Source organism: Pituophis catenifer, unplaced genomic scaffold (genome assembly GCF_029215685.1).
Source record: "Pituophis catenifer annectens isolate HBS135680 unplaced genomic scaffold, rPitCat1.0.hap2 SCAF_10, whole genome shotgun sequence".
NCBI classification, from domain to species: Eukaryota; Metazoa; Chordata; class Lepidosauria; order Squamata; family Colubridae; genus Pituophis; species Pituophis catenifer.
The window spans coordinates 2,041,073-2,058,027 of record NW_027256890.1 but is presented as its reverse complement, the minus strand read 5'-3'; the positions used below and the strand labels follow the sequence as shown (position 1 = coordinate 2,058,027).

The following is a 16,955-nucleotide window of genomic DNA, read 5'->3' as shown; positions in this document are numbered from 1 at the left end:
CAGCAGCCTCCCCAGCCTTTGAAATGTTACAGTCCAGCCAAGGTATCTATTAAACTTACATTTCCATAAACAAAGTGCAGCCTGCAGTTATCTCCCTTACAAACGAAGAGTGTTCTCAAAAAAGCCCGGTCTTGGGTGGAGGAAGGAATTCTTTTGCTCTCTCCAGGGGAGGGAATCACTCAGCCCCTGCAGCCTTTTACCCCATCGCCGAAGCCAGCAGATGGAGACATGTCTGAATGCAACATCACAAGTGGAACAGGGAAGCAACATGTCCGTTTCTGCTCTCGAGACACAAATTCCCTACAGGTTCAGTTCCTGTGTTCAGCTCAGGGTTCCAGCTAGAGAAAACTGCATGTGTGAACCGAGGTTAGCTAATAAGGAAATCTCAGTTGGTCCAGTCAAAGGTCAAGCACCGAAATGAGAAAGAGAAATGTTTCCTGCTTAAAACTTTACAAGGCCAGTACAGTACGGTGTGTGGCATTGTGCCGTCTTTCCAACCCCGGGGAGAACAAAAGAGGCCACAGTGCCCCCCCCCAGGTACTCTGCCACAAAAGCACCACTTGAGACATGTCCTCTGGGGCCCTTTTTGCAAACTTAGCAAAAGTTGGTAACAACCCCTGGAAGGAATGGAGCTCTGTAGAATAGGAAGCCAAGGGAAATTGCTCCATTTTACGAGAGAAAAGACCTGGAAAGTCCAAGTGGAAGGCAGAAGAAGGTCCAAGCCTTCTTTGGGAGCTCTGGCCCAGGAAACGGCTCTAAATTCTCCCTGGCTAAATGGCGCAATGTCCTGCTCTTGTCGAGCAAGCCTTTCTTTGGGGTCCTCCCCAAAGATGAAACTTGCCTCTAGACCATGGTAGGCAGACGCCTGCCGTCCAGGTGCCCACTGCATCTCACCAATTGTGCCACCAGGCTGTGCAGAGGGGTTTCCAGCCACACTTATCAGGCAGGCCTTGAAAGGGTGCTTCTGCTGGCTCTACATAACGGCACCGAATGAGCATTTGGTGTTCCTGGCTTTCCTGGGCCCCGGAGGAGTCCGCAAAGCAGCCCTCAGATGCCCACCTTGAGGTCCCCTCCCCTTCCGATTGGCAGGTAGATAAACAAACTAGGAAGGATCCTGAAAGGGAGGGGAAGGTCCGAGATGCCATTAAAAGTGGAAAGGACGCAGAGTCAGCTTCTCCCAACACTCAAGCCAAAGAAGGTGCTTTTTCCTGACACTCCCAGGAGATTATGCCCCATGAGAACTAAGCCTTGGTACAGCAGGTAGCGGGGAGATGCTATGTAGACCTTCTGCATCAGCCCCCCAAAAGTCCAGAGGGGACAGAGCGAGGAGGAGGAGGAGAAGAGCCTTGGTGGCGCAGCAGATTAAAGTACTGTTAAGTAATACCAGCTGCCTGCAATTACTGCGAGTTCGAATCTCACCAGGCTCAAGGTTGACTCAGCCTTCCATCCTTTCAAAGGTAGGTAAAATGAGGACCCGGTTTGTGGGGGCAATAAGCTGACTTTGTATAAAAAGGAACACCGCTTTGGGGGGGGGGCGAAAGCCCTACTAAGCAGGTATATACAAAAGTATGAAGGCTATTGCTTAACGCATTGTAAGCCGCCCTGAGTCTCCGGAGAAGGGCGGCATATAAATCAAACCAATAAATAAATAAATAAATAAATAAATAAATAAATAAATAAATAAGAAGGCGGGAAATTGTTTAAGCACCAAACAAAGAGAAATAAGTCCTTCTGGGCGCAGGTTTTGCCATCGCCACCTCTTGCTTCCTCCCTCCACCCTTCCCACCAGTCAGACACATCAGGGACTGCCATGGCAGCCCACTCCCATCGCCTTCTGTCTCGCTCTAGACCCCTTCTGTTCTCCTTGGGTCCACTCAGCCCCTCCCCCCACCTGCTCCGCCTTGCAAGGAGGCCCCCAGCCCTGTTTTCAAAGGCCGGGGAGAGAGCAGCAGCAGCAGCGCAGAAGAATAGGGATCAACGGACTTTCATCTGAGGGGTCTGTGAGATTAGGCCAGCTGCAGAGGCCCCCCGTCCATACCACTGAAATAGACCCCCTTTGCCAAAACCCATGATAGACTTTCCTTTGCTCCATAGTAAAAAGTCTAGATGAAGGGAATCCTCCCCCCCCCCCTTTTGCTGGAAAAACGCCCCAAAGGGCCAGGAGCATGTCAAGGACAATCTAGAGCTTGTTTGCTGATGCCAACCACACCGGGCACAGCCTGAGAAGTTGTAAAGAAACTAAACCAAAAAGCTGAATTTAATCAAAGAAAGTGCCTAACTTTTAGGGTAATGTTTTTTGTTGCACTCAGGTTTTATTCAACACCAGAATCACAAGGTCCTGGATTCATACAGATCAGGCAGTGGAGAGAACGATCTACTTTCTTACCACTCGCTCAAGGAAACATTATTTGCTTTTGTTGTTTCTCTACTTTAGAACAAGGATTTGGATTTGAGCAGAAATGGGCGGGGGAGGGAACTGTAACTGGGCATCAGCCCCATCAAAAGAGGGGGGAGCAGCTCAGCTCTCCTGCTTTTTATGAGAATCATGCAAGAGAATTTTTAGGAGCATTGTTCCTTAATAGCCATTCGCTGGAGAGAAAACATGTTAAAAACAAACATTGTTCCTTTTTCTAGCCCAGCCTTGAGCCTAAAGATTTCAGCCAGATCAAAGTGTCCAAAAGTATTCACAAGAAATGCTCTGCTCACTCCATGCAGAGGAAGATAACGTATCTACACAGTATGACACCAAGGATGAGTACACACATCATGCACCAAAGCCACCGAGATTTGCAAACCATACTTAATGTTTGATTAACTTGATACTTGCTCAACAATTGTCGTTCAAACAAATCTGGTTTAATGGAATTGTGATCCCAGTTATACACACATATTCCCACATCTGAGTTATGCAGAAGAATAACAAACATACTAGTCCACAAATTAATCAAGGAAGGACTACACCTATGGTCTCTTTGGAGATGTGGGTTGAAATCCCTACTCAGCCACTTTAGTACTGGTACTATTTTTATTTACCATGGGCTCATTACTAAGCATAGTACCAGGAATAAAACAACAGTTGATACTATAAAACATTGAAACCATTTATAACCTCATAATCTCACACCCAAAGCCTCTAAAATAAAAGTCCGTGAGATGTAACCACTAAACCTCCAGGTCTTCTTAGACGTGGGTTGGACATTTTAGGATTCTGAAGTGGCAAATTACAAGTTATGATTCCAAATAAAATTTGGCACGAGTGGAGTTGGACTTGATTTTTCAGGCACCTTGGATCTTAAAACCACCAGAAGGGCTGAATCGGGCCCTGTTATTACTACCGAGGATATGGATCCTGCTCCTTGCTCACCCTAACAACCCCCCGCCCCCCAATCGCTGCTTGGGCAGATTAAGTTTAGCTGCCTTTCTCACCTCCTGAGAATAAAGATTCTGCTTGCTAAACCTGCAAATAGGCTTGAAAGGAGAATGGAGAGACGGAGGACACACACAAAAAAACTCTTCAGGGGACAGATTGTTACCTTCAAAGGGACGGAAAGCTGGCAGATTTTCACATTCCTCCTTCTCACTTTCCTCTCTCCTGACCCAAAGTGGTGCAAAAGAATGCCAACTGGAAGTCCGGGCACCCCATGGCCAATCTGGAGAGGATGATGGGTGGGATATCCCCATATTGCTGGCATGGGGTATCTGGGAAGGCTGGAACAGGCAGGTTGCGCCTTTCCATGGGGACATGAATGAGCTGCTTTATTGGGAGGCAGTCTAACCAGTCAGCCAAGCCCCCAGAACATCTGGTGGGCCCCCAACATTGGAAACAGATATGGAGAACTCCATTGGCCCAACAGCCACTCCTGGATCTGAGCCCAGGATGAGCTGAGAAGGCCACTTTCCATGGAGCAGATAAAGATGCATCTCAGCACAATAAACTCTCTCTGGGGAAAAGCCCCTTTTCCTCCCTTTGGGGTTACGTGGGGGAAGGAGGCGGCACTGGAAGTACTTCAGTTTGGGTGCCCAAGGGGAAGGCCTACAGGTCACATTTGGTGGCTGCAATGTCCTGCCAAAGGGACAGTATCCCCAAAACAGGGCCCAGACCGGATCTCACCCCTGTCCCCAGTCATTTCTACCCGTCCTCAAATGAAAAGCCCCACACTGGTCCCAGAGCCTCTAAGCCTCCTTCTCCGTAGCCTGGCCTTGGCCCCATAACCACACACGCACGTCCCCATCCTCACCCCACAGTCCAGTCACCTGTGGGGTGCCCATTTTGATTACACCCATCCCTTAAGTTGGCATCCTGAAAACAGGGGAGACTACAACTCCCAGGATTCCTAGTTAGGATGGGAAAATCAAAGATGGCAAATCTCAAGACTTCTGCCAAGCAGCCAGACGGGGCTCAAAAAGACATTTCAACTTTGCTCCAGCAAACAAGAGAAAGTTTTGCCTCTCCCAGCGGCTGCCGGGCCAACCAACCAACCAACCAATCCCGGTACCTTCCTCAGGGGTTGCAGGCGGAAGGCTGGATGGGAGGGAGGGAGGGATGCTTCACCCACACAAAGCGCCCGAGAGAAGCAACTCACCGTTTTGGAGTCCAGCTCGTGCCTGGATTGGGCCAGCACCTTGTCCACCCCGGCCTGGTCCATGAATGTGACGAAGCCGAAGCCCCTGCGCGGGAGGGAGGGAGGGAGGGAGGGCCGAGAGGGAGCCGAGAAAGGGAGAAACTCGGTTAGGAGGACGGGGGGGGGAGCAGCAGGCGCCTCCCTCCCTCCCCCCCCCGGAGTGCCCAAGGCAGCGGGGAGCCTCACCTGGATCGCTTGGTCAGCGGGTCCCTCATGACCAGGCACTCCTTCACCTCCCCAAACTGGCTGAAGTACTCCCGCAAGCCTTCTGCAAGCACAACACAAGGCCACCGTGGGGCTCCCAGGCGGGAAACGGCGGCGGAGGCTCCCAGGCGATGCCGCCGCGCAGCCTCCGGACCGCCGACCCGGGGCAGCGGGGGAAGGGCGGGGGGGGAGCCCTCCCGGCCCACGGGACCCTTTCCGGAGCAGCGCTCCCACCGGCTCGGCCGCGCGACCTCCGCCTTCCCGGGCCCGGGCCAGCAGCCGGCTTCCCCCGCAGCCGACCACAAAGCCCGCCAAGCCCCGGTCCGGTCCGCGGCCCCCTTCCCATGCGGGGGGCGGCGGCGGGCGGGCAGGCGGGTTTGGGGGAGGAGCTGCGAAGTTTGGGGCGGCAGGTGCCGCCGGGCGAGACCCGCACCCGGGACCCCCTCCCCGCCCGCGCCGCTCACCTTGCGTCGTTTGCCAGCTGAGTCCCCCGATGAACATTTTGCTAGCGAGGGAAGAAAGAGAGCCGAGTCAGGCGGGCGCCGGCAGCACCGGGGAGCCGCGGCCGAGGGACGCCCCGCTCCGGGACCGGGCCGGGCCGGGGGCGCCGCGCAGGGAGCCTCGGGAAGCGGCCGCCGAAGCCGAGCCCCGCAACTCCGGCGAGGGGGGGCGCGGCTCCGGGGCGCCGGGCGGGGAGCGCGGGAGGCGGCCGGGGCGCCCCGAGATGCGGCGGGGGCGGGCTGCCAGCCTCGCCTGCCGGCCAAGAAGGAGGCGCTGCCGGCGGCGTGGCGCGGGCGAGCGGAGCGGCTAGGAGCGCGGCGCGGGCATCGGCCATGTTGGCGGCTCCCCCCGGCCGGCCGGCCGCTTCCCCAGCCACGAGCTCCCGGCATCGCGGGAGGCGGGGACGCCGGCGGCTCCCGAGCGGAGGGAGGCGGGCGGGCGAGCGCGCGGCGGAGGCCGGCCGGGCCGAGTACCAGGGATCGTGAGGCGAGTCCGGAGAGGCGAGGCCGGGCTGGCTGGCTTCGGTCTCCATTCGGGCTACTTCTCCCGGCGAGGACCAGCGCCACACTCCCGGGGCAGCTGAGCGCTGGAAAAGGGGCCGGACGGCCAGGCCATGCTGCCCCCTCCCCCGACCCCTCGCAGCCGGGCGGGGAGGGGAAGGGAGGGACGGGCCCGGCGGGGACAACCTGCCCGGCTCCTCCCACCCCCGGCAGGCGGGTAGCCGGCGTGAGCATAAAAGCCGGCCCGCCGGCGAGCGCGCAGAAGGTGGCTGCGCCCGGGCGAGGCGGGTGGCGGGGCGCGCGAGGCGGCCATGCGCGCGGGGGTCGCGGCCAGCCGGCTCCCTTTCTGCCCGCCGGCGGCCCGCACGCCACGCCAGCCTCCCTCCCCCCTCCCCCTCCCGCTCAGCCACGCGGGAGAAGCTCCGGTCCTCGGGTGCCCCGGGAGACAAAGGCTCCCGCCCAGGGGCTCCCCTCGCCGCCGGCTCCTGCCTCCCACCGCCGCCGCTTGGAAGCGGGGCCGAGCGGAGCGGAGCGCGGCGGCCCGAACAGGGCCGGGCCAGGCGCCAATTGGGGCTGTGGCAGCTGCGATGCCGGGCGAAGCGTGGCCAGCAGGCCGCCTCCCCGCTTTGTTCTCTACCTGCGGGACGAGGCCTCCATAGTCAAGGGCGGCGGGAGGGGGGGCTCCCTGCTCTTCCCGGGCCTGCCCGCCACTTCATTACTGTTGCTCGCTGGAACTAGGGGGGGGGGAGGGGAGGAGCCCGGGCCGCGAAGAGTTAAAGCCCATCCAGCCGGTAACAAGGACCAGCATGTGACTCGGCGAGCGCGGCCGGGGAGCGCGGGCTGGAGGGCTCTGGCGGGGAGGAGAAGGGCAGCAACCAGGCCCGGCCACCTCCCCGCTGCTGCCCACCGAAGGCCGCTCCCTTCCCCCCCCCTCCGAAGCCGGCCCCATCCCGAGGCTTTGCTCAGCCAGGCCTGCGCCGCGCAATCCGTGGCCGGCAGCTGGCTCGAGGCCAGGCGTCGCACCGGCCGGCGGAACGAGCCCGCCTGCAGGAGGCCCGGGGTGAAGGGCTGGCGGGCCGCTGCGAATGGCGCATGAGGGAGTCGGCCTTGGTCCCCAAGATGACCAGGTCCACCTTCAGACCAAGAAGCCGCCTTTGCCCAGGAGATGCAGGCCCCCCCAGTGCCTGAGGCCGGAGGAGCTCCACTAGCCAGGTCCTTGCGAGGGAGGCCCAAAGCCTGACCCTGGTCGCCAGGCAGGGCTTTCCACAGGGACGGAGGCCCCACTTCTTCTTTCCCTTTTCCCACGTGGGCCTTCGCTTCTGGCCTTGGATTTTGAAGGTGGGCCAGGGTAGAAGAGCAGCGGCCTGAGTGGGGGGGCCTATTGAACAGCCTTGGGAAGAGCAGTCAGACGCCTCTTCCTACAAATCCACTTTCCCCCCACCCCCAAATTAGTCCCAGGGCCCCTAACCCTTGGATTGTCCCCCTCCAGTGCCCCAGCGGCAAGCTTGAGTTGGTTGAAGGTCAGTCTAAGGGCACCAAGTGACTGATAAGCTACCATTGCTGGATTCACACATCGCTGTAAGCCCAACAGTAGCTGGCTTCACAGGCCACCCTCGGTTGAAGCCAAGCAAACCACATAATAGTTGCCTGATGTGTGAACCCTGCCAAAGCAAAGTTGTCCAAAGGATGCCCCTCCTGGCCTTCCATCACTAGGAAGGGCAGTGCACTGAGCCTCTGTCTGAGGGGTGTCACTTCCGCCCAGGCTTAGACCTTTCTGGGGTTGCAGAGGTGCCATCTTGTCTTTAATGGCACCTTCAAAGGGCCTGTAGGCATCCACACAGCCTTAGCCAGACAGATGGGAGGGCTCCTTTTTCCATTCGGACAGGCAGAATCCTTCAAGAGAGAATTCTTCAACGGATCCAGGACTTCACAGCACTTCCACCTGCCCCCCTCCAAAGTGTCAATGTCCAGGCCTCAGAAAAAGATGTTGGAATTGCAAGCTACAAATTGTCCACAAGCACCGCATACACACCCACACACCAAAAGGCTGCTTAGCCTTGATCCACCTGCCTTGGCCAATACAGGGCAGTTCACAGCCCTGATGGATTGTATGATATAAGCTGGGGAATTGTAACATTGCCATCTCTGGGAACCGCAGCCTCAGTCCAGGGGGTTCTGGGGTGTGTGTGCTTTGCATCACGTCCCTCACACTTTGACGTCCTGGGGAGTCCCCACTTTTTGAGCAAAAGGGCCTTCTTGACACCCAGGTTCAAGGATACGCCTTCTTGACACACCTGGTTCAAACTTGGGCCACCCTGTTCTGCAATCTGGTGTTCTCATTACCAGTCCAGATTATGCAGAAAAACTTTGCTAAAGAGCCTTTGCTGCAAGGAATGACCTGGTTAGTAATAACACAAACATTTTCCAGAAAGTTGTGCAAAGATTATAAGGATTATAATAGCTGGTAACATTTCAAAATCTGTGTAAGGTTCTTTCTTGATGTTAGAGCTATATATCGGCACCACAGGCATTAGCATCACCAGACAGAACTGGGAGAGTCTTGGTGCCCAAAAGCTTTGGAGACCTGCCAACAGCACTGCAAGTAGACCTGAGGAATTAAAATCTGATTTGGGGTGTAACGTATGAGAAATTTAGTATCACAAAACATTTCAAGTGAAGAAGGAGAAAGGATTTGAGTCTCCCTTCTATAGAGCCATCCCTGCGTTTTGTCTAAAATCTTGAGGTTCTTCGTTCAAACATCTGAGGAATGTTGAGAGAAGTTTTGGTAAGGCTGGGAGATTTTCTCTGGACTTTCAGACATTCCTCATCAGGATGAGAACTTTCAAGGAGCCATTCTTTCCCATCTTCCGAAATACAGAAAAGGCCCTGTGTGCAAAGGATTCTTCGGCCAGTCTCAAAAGGACATTCCTCCGCTCACCTCAACTTTCAAGAAGTTCACAATCCAGAGATTGTTGCTCTTAGAGCAGGGCAGCCTTGAGCAAAGGGTGCCTCCGTGTGTCTGCCTTCAGCTTCTAAAGTCCCCAGTTGGTATAGATTAGGGGCCTCCAATCTTGGTGACTTTAAGCCTGGAGGACTTCAACTCCCAGAATTCCCCAGCCAGCTTTGCTGTGATCTCCTCAGCTGATAGAGGCTTCCAGCACTTTTGCTGGTGACCTCTGAACTCTGGCATTTGTCCCAGCCAGGTGGATCAGGAATGAATTCCCAGAATCTCTTGCCAACATGCTGGGACTTGTATTCCCAATACGTTCTTAAGGGTGGTAGCAAGTAGAGAAGCCTGTGCTTGAGGTGACTGTTGTTGTTATGGTCCATCAAGTCAATTTTGACTCCTGGGTACCTCTTTCAGTTTCTAACCCAGGACTTTCATTGCTTTATGGACATTCCTTATTCTCTGGACAACACTAGAGTTTCTTGAAAGGAGGGTTCACAAAGTGTAGGACACATGAACACTTGTTTGGTGGATCTTGGACAAGCAGAGCACCCATGGAGTGCATAGGTTCAGCCTTTTCAGCCCCTTGGGTTGGTTTCCAAGGCATCATAATAACTAACAGTTACCAAATTGCAAGTGTCCCAAAACTACACGAAAACAACCATTCAGAAAGATCTAGGCTTGAGCAGTGGACCAAAACAAATGTGGGGAGAAACGTGAAATCCTGCATCAGGGGAGGAAGACACGTAATGGAAGAACGATGGGGAAGACCTGGCTAGATAGTAGGACCTGGTTGTCTTTGTTGATCACAACCATGAATCAGGCAGCACCACAAAGGCAAATGCTGTTTTGGTATCTACCAGCAAGAGTGGACAGTCCAGATCCCAGAAATTAATTTTACGCTGGAGGAGGTGAAGACAGCTATTCAGGCAATGAAGCCTCCAAGAAAGTGGGTGTATTTAGCCTGCAGAAGAGAAGGCTGGCAGAGGTTTGATAGCCAGTCTTCAGATCTCCACAGGGTTTCCATGAGAGGAATGGGGTGGGCTTCTCCTTTGACACTCAAGAGAGCAGGGTCAGAATGAAGAGATGGAAACTACAAGGAAGCAGATTCAGGTTGGATACAAGGAGGAAATTCCTACAGGGAGGAGCTGTCAACCAGTTGAATGGGCTGCCTCTTAGGATCCCCTGGAGATCTTCAAAGACAGCCTTCTCTCTGAGCTGCTTTAGCAGATCCTGCCCAAGTTCATGGTGGGACTCACAGCCTCTGTGAAATAATAGTGAGTCAGTTACCAGAAATTCAGTCTAGGGGTCTTTTTTTTCCAAAGATGGAAGCAGTTGTGAGAAAAGACTCCATTTTGCTATTTAAAACCAGATTTTAATGTTTGTTTTTTTAAAAAAAGAATTGGATCCCAAAGAGCTCATAGGGATTAGAGTATATTGATCACATCCAATTTCGCAACCAACCAGAATGCTGTTTACCTGAATTTTTCTATAAGCTACATGTTAATTTTAATGAAGACAAAAATTGGGTTGCTACTTGATTCCATGTTCATTAGTCCTCAGTATTCAGTAAACATTATTCACTGGAAGATTTCACAGGTTCCCAAAGTCAGAATTATTTTTTTTTTTAAAAAAAACAATGGTTTACTGTACTAACTAAATCAGTGTTTCAAATTTGGCAACTTAAAGATGTGTAAACTTTAACTCCCACAATTCCCCAGCCAGTGGGAAAGTCCACACATCTTAAAGTTGCCAAGTTTGAAAACATTGACAAGTTGCCTCAGGTTCTGTGCTCCTATTTGTGCGATACACTGTATCACTACTTAGGATTGGGCCTCCTTGCAATTGTATTTTATTTGGATTTGTTTTAGTAACTATGTTCTTAATTATTTTTAGATTCCCTTAAACTTATTGTTTTTCTCTGCATATAGAAAGATGTGATACTTCTTTTGTTCAATATTTTGTTTGGTTGTATCTGGCCTTAGGGCCATAATACATTAGATCTGAAAAACACACAACTAAATTGATGAGTCGGTGTTGTACACTAGATCATAAACCATGGTTTACAATTCACAGGAATTGGGTTGACTCCAAACTCCCCTACAAACTCCCCTTATGTGGTCCAGAATATATTTAAGGATCTTCTCTATGTTGCTTTTGGGAACTTTTCAGGCTGTCGTCAAAACAGGAACTGGGAAATAAATCATTTCATGCACATTCGGAAGGGGAGGCATGTCAAAAAATCAAGATGACAATTGGGGCTGTGCAAAGGCCGTCACCTTTTTATCTGTGTTGCACACACGTAGAAAGGGGGCTGTATTTACCGTGCAACTGCCATCTTGACTTTTTTGCCCATCCCTGCACACCCTCCTTCGCACGCCCCCTAACCTGTTCAGTCCACTTTTCTCTGGAGCAGCCCTTACCAGCTTTAAGCTGTGTGGACTTCAATTCCCAGAATTCCCCAACCAGCATCCATACAGCTTAAAGCTGCCACTGAGAAATCCTGAATTAGATTTTGCCAAGGTTGAGAAAGGCTGCTTTTGAAGGAGGGAGGCAGAGGGAATTGGGGGTGGGGGGGGTCTCAGAAAACCCCTGGCCTGCATGCCATCATTTGGGGAGGGGGCAGAGAAAAATCCCTGTTATCCCCTGGTGGTCATCACAAACCAAAATATGCCCTTGGAGTCCAAATCTCCCAATTCTCAGGCATTTGTGGGACCTGCAGCCCAGGTCATCTGGGCGAGCCCAAGTGGCGGTGGCTTGTTGGTATCCTGTCCTGAGTCACCAGATGTGGGGCCATGATCCTGTTGCACCCAGAGGCTGCTTCAGATGGAATTGGCTTGGCTGCCCTCCTCGACTGTCTCGGCCAAGGTGTAGCTTCAGTGTGGCTACTGGCCAGCCGTGGTGGTGGCCCTGGATCACGGGAGCCCCACAGGCTCTGGAGGTCTGATATTGGAGCTGAGAGCAGAACGCTCCTCTCCCAGGCAGGATGGAGGCCACACAAGGAAAAGATTGGCGGCATCCGATTCTCTTCCTGATGAGAAACAGCCGGCCTGTGAGGAGGACAGCCGGAGCCAAAGGTCAACGTGTTCCACCAGGCCGAGAAGGGGAGGAGGAGGAGGAGGCACAAAGGGCACCGTGTTTCCTTCAAGAGGGGCCCTGGAGGACCCAGGGCATGGCGGCTGAGCATAGCAGGGCTGCAGCCGAAATAGCCCCAGCACCCCTCGGCCTTGGTCCAAACCCCCATGCTTTCTGGGAAAGATGGCAGCTGCAGTCCAATGCTATGGGAGACCTCAGGCCGAGAAAGTCAAAGCGGGTATCACCTCCCCGAGAGCCAATGTTTTGCATGCCAGTCTCATCTTCAATCTGAAATATCCCCAGAGAGGGGAAAAAAAAAAACCTTTGCAGTGAAAAAGGGGAACGAACCGAGGCATCAAAGTTAGTCCAGTAGTGAACTCTTCCTGTTAAGGAAAAAGGAGAAGAATTAGCATTAAAAGTAGAAGAGAAGCAACTGAGATGCCTTCCAGCCAGGGGTGAAATCCAGTAGGTTCTGACAGGTTCTAGAGAACTGGTAGCAGAAATTTTGAGTAGTTCAGACAACCAGCAAATACCACCTCTGGCTGGCCCCAGAGTGGGGTGGGAATGGAGATTTTGCAGTATCCTTCCCCTGCCATGCCCACCAAGCCACGCCTACAGAACCGGAAGTTTAAAAAAAAAACTGAATTCCACCACTGCTTCTAGCATCTCTGGTCTTCCAGGCTTTTTCCTGGCTTTGGTCTTCCAGAGATGCTAGAAGGCATCTCAGAGGCAACGAACATGAATTTGAGCAAACTCCAGGAGACAGTGGAGGATGGGAGTGGGGACCTGGTATGCTATGATCCATGGGATTGCAAAGAGCCGGACATGATTTAGTGGCTGAACAACAATCTCAGGTGTACCCAAAGGTGCTTTTTCAAAAGGCAACTGGACTTTCCTGGGTTTCCTTTTCTTGAAAACATTTGGCTTCTCACCCAAGAAACGTCTTCAGTTCTTCTTCAGTTCTTCAGCTTCTTGGATGAGAAGTGAAACTTTTTCAAGGGGAAAAAAGCAAGGAAATCCAGTTGCCTTTTGGGACAACCACGATTTGGATGATGGAGAAGCTCCATGGACATCCCAGGAGGATACACAACTGAGGCCCCCAGTACACAATTGGCTGGAAAGTTTGCTCCAGGGATCATCCTAGTACAGGGTTCTGCAACCTTAAATACTCAAAGAGTATTCAAATAGAGCCTTGGTAGTACAGTGGTTTAATGCACCCTGTTATTAACACAGCTGCCTGCAATTTCTGCAGGTTCGAATCTCACCAGGCTCAAGGTCGACTTAGCCTTCCATCCTTTCTAAGGTAGGTTAAATGAGGACCCAGTTTGTGGGGGCAATAAGCTGACTTTGTATAAATATACAAAAGTATGAAGGCTATTGCTTAACGCACTGTAAGCCGCCCTGAGTCTCCGGAGAAGGGCGGCATATAAATCAAATTAAAAAAAAAAATTAAAAAAAAGAGCCATTTGGACCCATTTCCCACAGAAAAGAAAACACCGGGAGCCACAAAACCCTTCCCGTGCCTGACTATTTCTTGAGCGGCCACAAATTAGCATATGTAGTTGAATTAAACGTTCTGTTTTCTTCTGAAACTTTTCTTTTCTTGGATTTATCCATGGTTGGCCTACCAGGGGTTGAAAAGCTCAATAAACTGTGTGCCGGCGGGTGTCGCACATTGGTGGTTGTGATACATATTTTGAGTGACACGAAGCTGCAGCAGAGGGGTGAAAGAGCCACATGTGGCTCCAGAGCTGCAGGTTGCTGACCCCTGTCCTAGTAGATGGTCCTACCCCTGCTTGGCTCCTCCATGCCAGACCTTGACCCTGGGGGGCTGGCTGGGACCTTTGGGGAGCTTCTGAATGGCTTGCACAGACCCCACCTCCCTCTGAGAATCAGGGCTGCCAGGCTTGGTTAAGATGGCCTGTTGAGATTTGCCCACCTTCAGTCACTGGAATGACTCAATTCACTCCCTTCAGTTGAGAAGATTCATTCCAGGATGGCACAAGAGATGAGGTGGGGCTGTGCACTAGGGTAGTTGTAATAATCATAAAATGGGGCAAAACTTACTTAACAACTTAACTGTTTCACTTAGTAACATAAACTTTGGGCTCAGTTGGGGTCATAAGTCGAGGACTACCTACATTATTTTCAGGGAAGTTGAGCCCTTTTCTTCCTCGGGGTGAGACTGAAAATGAGTGAACATTTTGCCTTTTTTTTTTCACTTTATCTGGCACTTAGTTGGAGAAACTTAACAATTTTTTTAAAATGTTTCCACAAACATATTGAGTCAGTTTGCACCATATTTCTGCCCTTCTGTTGGAAGTTCTGCCTAATACAATTTTACGCAAGCTATTTTCATTTTAAAATAATGCATTTTTATCCTATTTGCCACCCTTTTTAAAAAGAAATGGCAAATAGCAATGCAAAATTTGGAGAAGTGTGGCTTTTTAGGGATAACTGCATAAGAGCTTCTGTAAAGGTAGTCCTCAACTTACAACCAAAATTGGGCCCAAAATTTCTCTTGCTAAGCGAAACACTCAGTAAGTGAGTTTTCTCCCATTTTACAACCTTCCTTTCCCCCAGCTGTTAACTGGATTTTTGCAGTTACTGTGTGGAGTGAATCTGGCTTCCCCACTGACGTGGCCTAGGAGATGGTCGCAAAAGATGACACACTGCAACCATCATCAATCCAAGCCTGTTGCCAAATGTCCAAATTTTGATAGTACAGTGGTTTAATGCACCCTGTTATTAACACAGCTTTCTGCAATTAAAGTAAGTTCAAATCTCACCAGGCTCAAGGTTGACTCAGCCTTCCATCCTTTCTAAGGTGGGTAAATTGAGGACCCAGTTTGTGGGGGCAATAAGCTGACTTTGTATAAAATATGCAAAAGAATGAAGGCTATTGCTTAACACACTGTAAGCCGCCCTGAGTCTCCGGAGAAGGGCGGCATATAAATCAAATTAAAAAAAAAAATGTGACCCAGGGGTGAAATCCTCCTCGGATTGCCAAAAGCATGCTGTGCATGCACACGTGCATCACACACCAAAAGCACACTGCACACACGCATGCGCAGCACATGCCAAAAGCACGCTTCAGGCGGAAAAAGACGACTTCACTAGGTAAGTAGAACAGCGAGGGGGGTGGGGAACAGCAGGATTTCCTGCTTTCTAGCGAAGTTAAGCCATGCAGCACAGCTGATCGACGGAAATACCGGTTTGACTGAACCGGTAGCTTTTTTTTACTATCAGTTCACCCAAACTGATAGTTTTTATCGATTCATCTGGAGAGAACCAGTAGCATTTCACCCCTGATGTGACCGCGGGGAGGCTGCAACAGTAGTAAGGGTGACCATTGGTCCCTTTTTTCAGTGCTGTTGTAACTTAAAGCGCTCAGTAAAGGAACTGTCATAAGTCGAGGACGCTCTGTCTTGGTTGAAAATGCAGAATTAGAGAAGTTTTATCTTCAGGGCAACCTAAACCCTCCAGGCAAGAAAAGCCAGAAGTACACGTATAGACTGGGGGAAACCAGCCTTAATAGCAGTGACTGTGAGAGGGATCTTGGAGTCTTAGTGGACAACCAGCTAAATACGTGCAGCGGCAGCCAAAAAAGCCAACACAATCCTAAATTGCATTAACAGAGGGATACAATCAAGATCAAGGGAGGTCCTAATACCACTCCTCTATAAAGCCTTAGTAAGGCCACACCTAGAGTCCTGCATCCAGTTTTGGTCCCCACACTATAAAAAAGATGTTGAGACTCTAGAAAAAGTGCAGAGAAGAGCAACCGGGATGATGAGGGGACTGGAGGCTAAAACATATGAAGAACGGTTGCAGGAACTGGGCATGGCTGGTCTAGGGAAGAGAAGGACCAGGGGAGACATGAAGAGACTGGACTGCCATTGGTCAGAAATGGTGTAGGGTCTCCTGCTTGGGTGGGGGGTTGGACTAGATGACCTACAAGTCCCCTTCCAACTCTGTTAATCTGTTATCTGTTAAATAACTGACACCGTGCCTGGGAAACCATCTCTCCAGCCTGTGTGCCCAGTCCGTCTGGAAGCATGTCTCCCCAATTTAGCCAGACAGCTTCCAGGGAGGCTCTGCCTATCGCAGGCTTTGGACTCCCAGCCAGACCCCTCTTCTGCGATTGGGGGCAGGGAGGGAGGGGGGGGCAGATTGGGGGTTGCGGGGGTGGGTGGGTGGGTGGAGGGCTGGGGCGGTGCATCCAGGCTGGGAGCCGGCCTGGGAACTCAGCACAGAGCAGCAGGGAGGGGAGGCTGGAGTGGAAGTGATTTGAATGAGAACAAGTGGAGCGGCTGAATAGCCGCTTTTATTCCTGCCCGAGAGCCTTTGTCAGCCCACCGCATGGGAAGCACAAAAGCCTCCTCCCCCCCCTCTCTTGGAATTCATTGAGTTTTAATTGGTTCTCAGGTGGGGGAGGAGAGGGGGCTTGGCACGGGGAGGGATTCCTTAAAGAGACCCTCTCACACTGGGGAGGGGGGGCCCTCCGGAGGAGCCAAAAGTGGGGGTGGAGGAAGAAGATTAGGGGAGCCGGGATGAGGGTCTCACAAAGGGACAAGGAGGAAAGTCCACCCATCGCTGGGCACCCCACAACTCAAAGCGACAGAAAAGAAACCGCCAACTTCTGCAAGAGATGAGAACGGGGCTCTCTGAGCCACCCAGGGCAAAAGCCTGCCCTTGAGGTCCCTTTGCCTCCTCCCTCCCTCCCTCAACCCCCCCCCCCAATTTCTGCAGATGAACATCTGTATCTGGGCCTCTCTGCCCCACTGCAACTCCATCCCACCTTCAGACTGTCCGGAGGCAGCTTTTCTGCAGCACAGGGATGGGGTTCCCCCAATCTCACCCCCCCCCTCTCAGGCCTGCCTTTCATGCTGCCATCAAAGGCAAAGCAATCCAGGAAGTGGTGGGGGGGGAGCAGTCCCTGATGCAGGAAAAGGCCCAGGGGCTTTGGGGAGCAGCAAAGGAATTGAGGCTAGTGATAGCTGTGTAGAAAGGCTGCCTGAATGCTGGTTTGGGGTGCCCCCTCCCTCTTTACCAAGAAATCTCTGCAAAGGGTTCCATCATGTTCTGTGGCGGGAGCAGGAAACT

At 52.2% G+C, this 16,955-nt stretch overlaps 1 protein-coding gene across 2 annotated transcripts in view; it reads right to left on the bottom strand.

Moving 5' to 3' along the window:
• MSI1 (musashi RNA binding protein 1) overlaps positions 1–5,872 on the bottom strand; it is a 70,046-nt gene extending 64,174 nt beyond the window's left edge. For both annotated transcript variants that reach the window (XM_070950481.1, XM_070950480.1), the window contains exons 1-4: positions 5,801–5,872; positions 5,291–5,331; positions 4,809–4,890; positions 4,584–4,668 (exon numbers count right to left, since the gene is read on the bottom strand). In XM_070950481.1, the coding sequence (XP_070806582.1) occupies positions 4,584–4,668; positions 4,809–4,890; positions 5,291–5,331; positions 5,801–5,859 (267 nt within the window). In that variant the 5' untranslated portion in view covers positions 5,860–5,872. The remainder of the gene's footprint in view (positions 1–4,583; positions 4,669–4,808; positions 4,891–5,290; positions 5,332–5,800) is intronic.
• Positions 5,873–16,955: the final 11,083 nt, after the last annotated feature.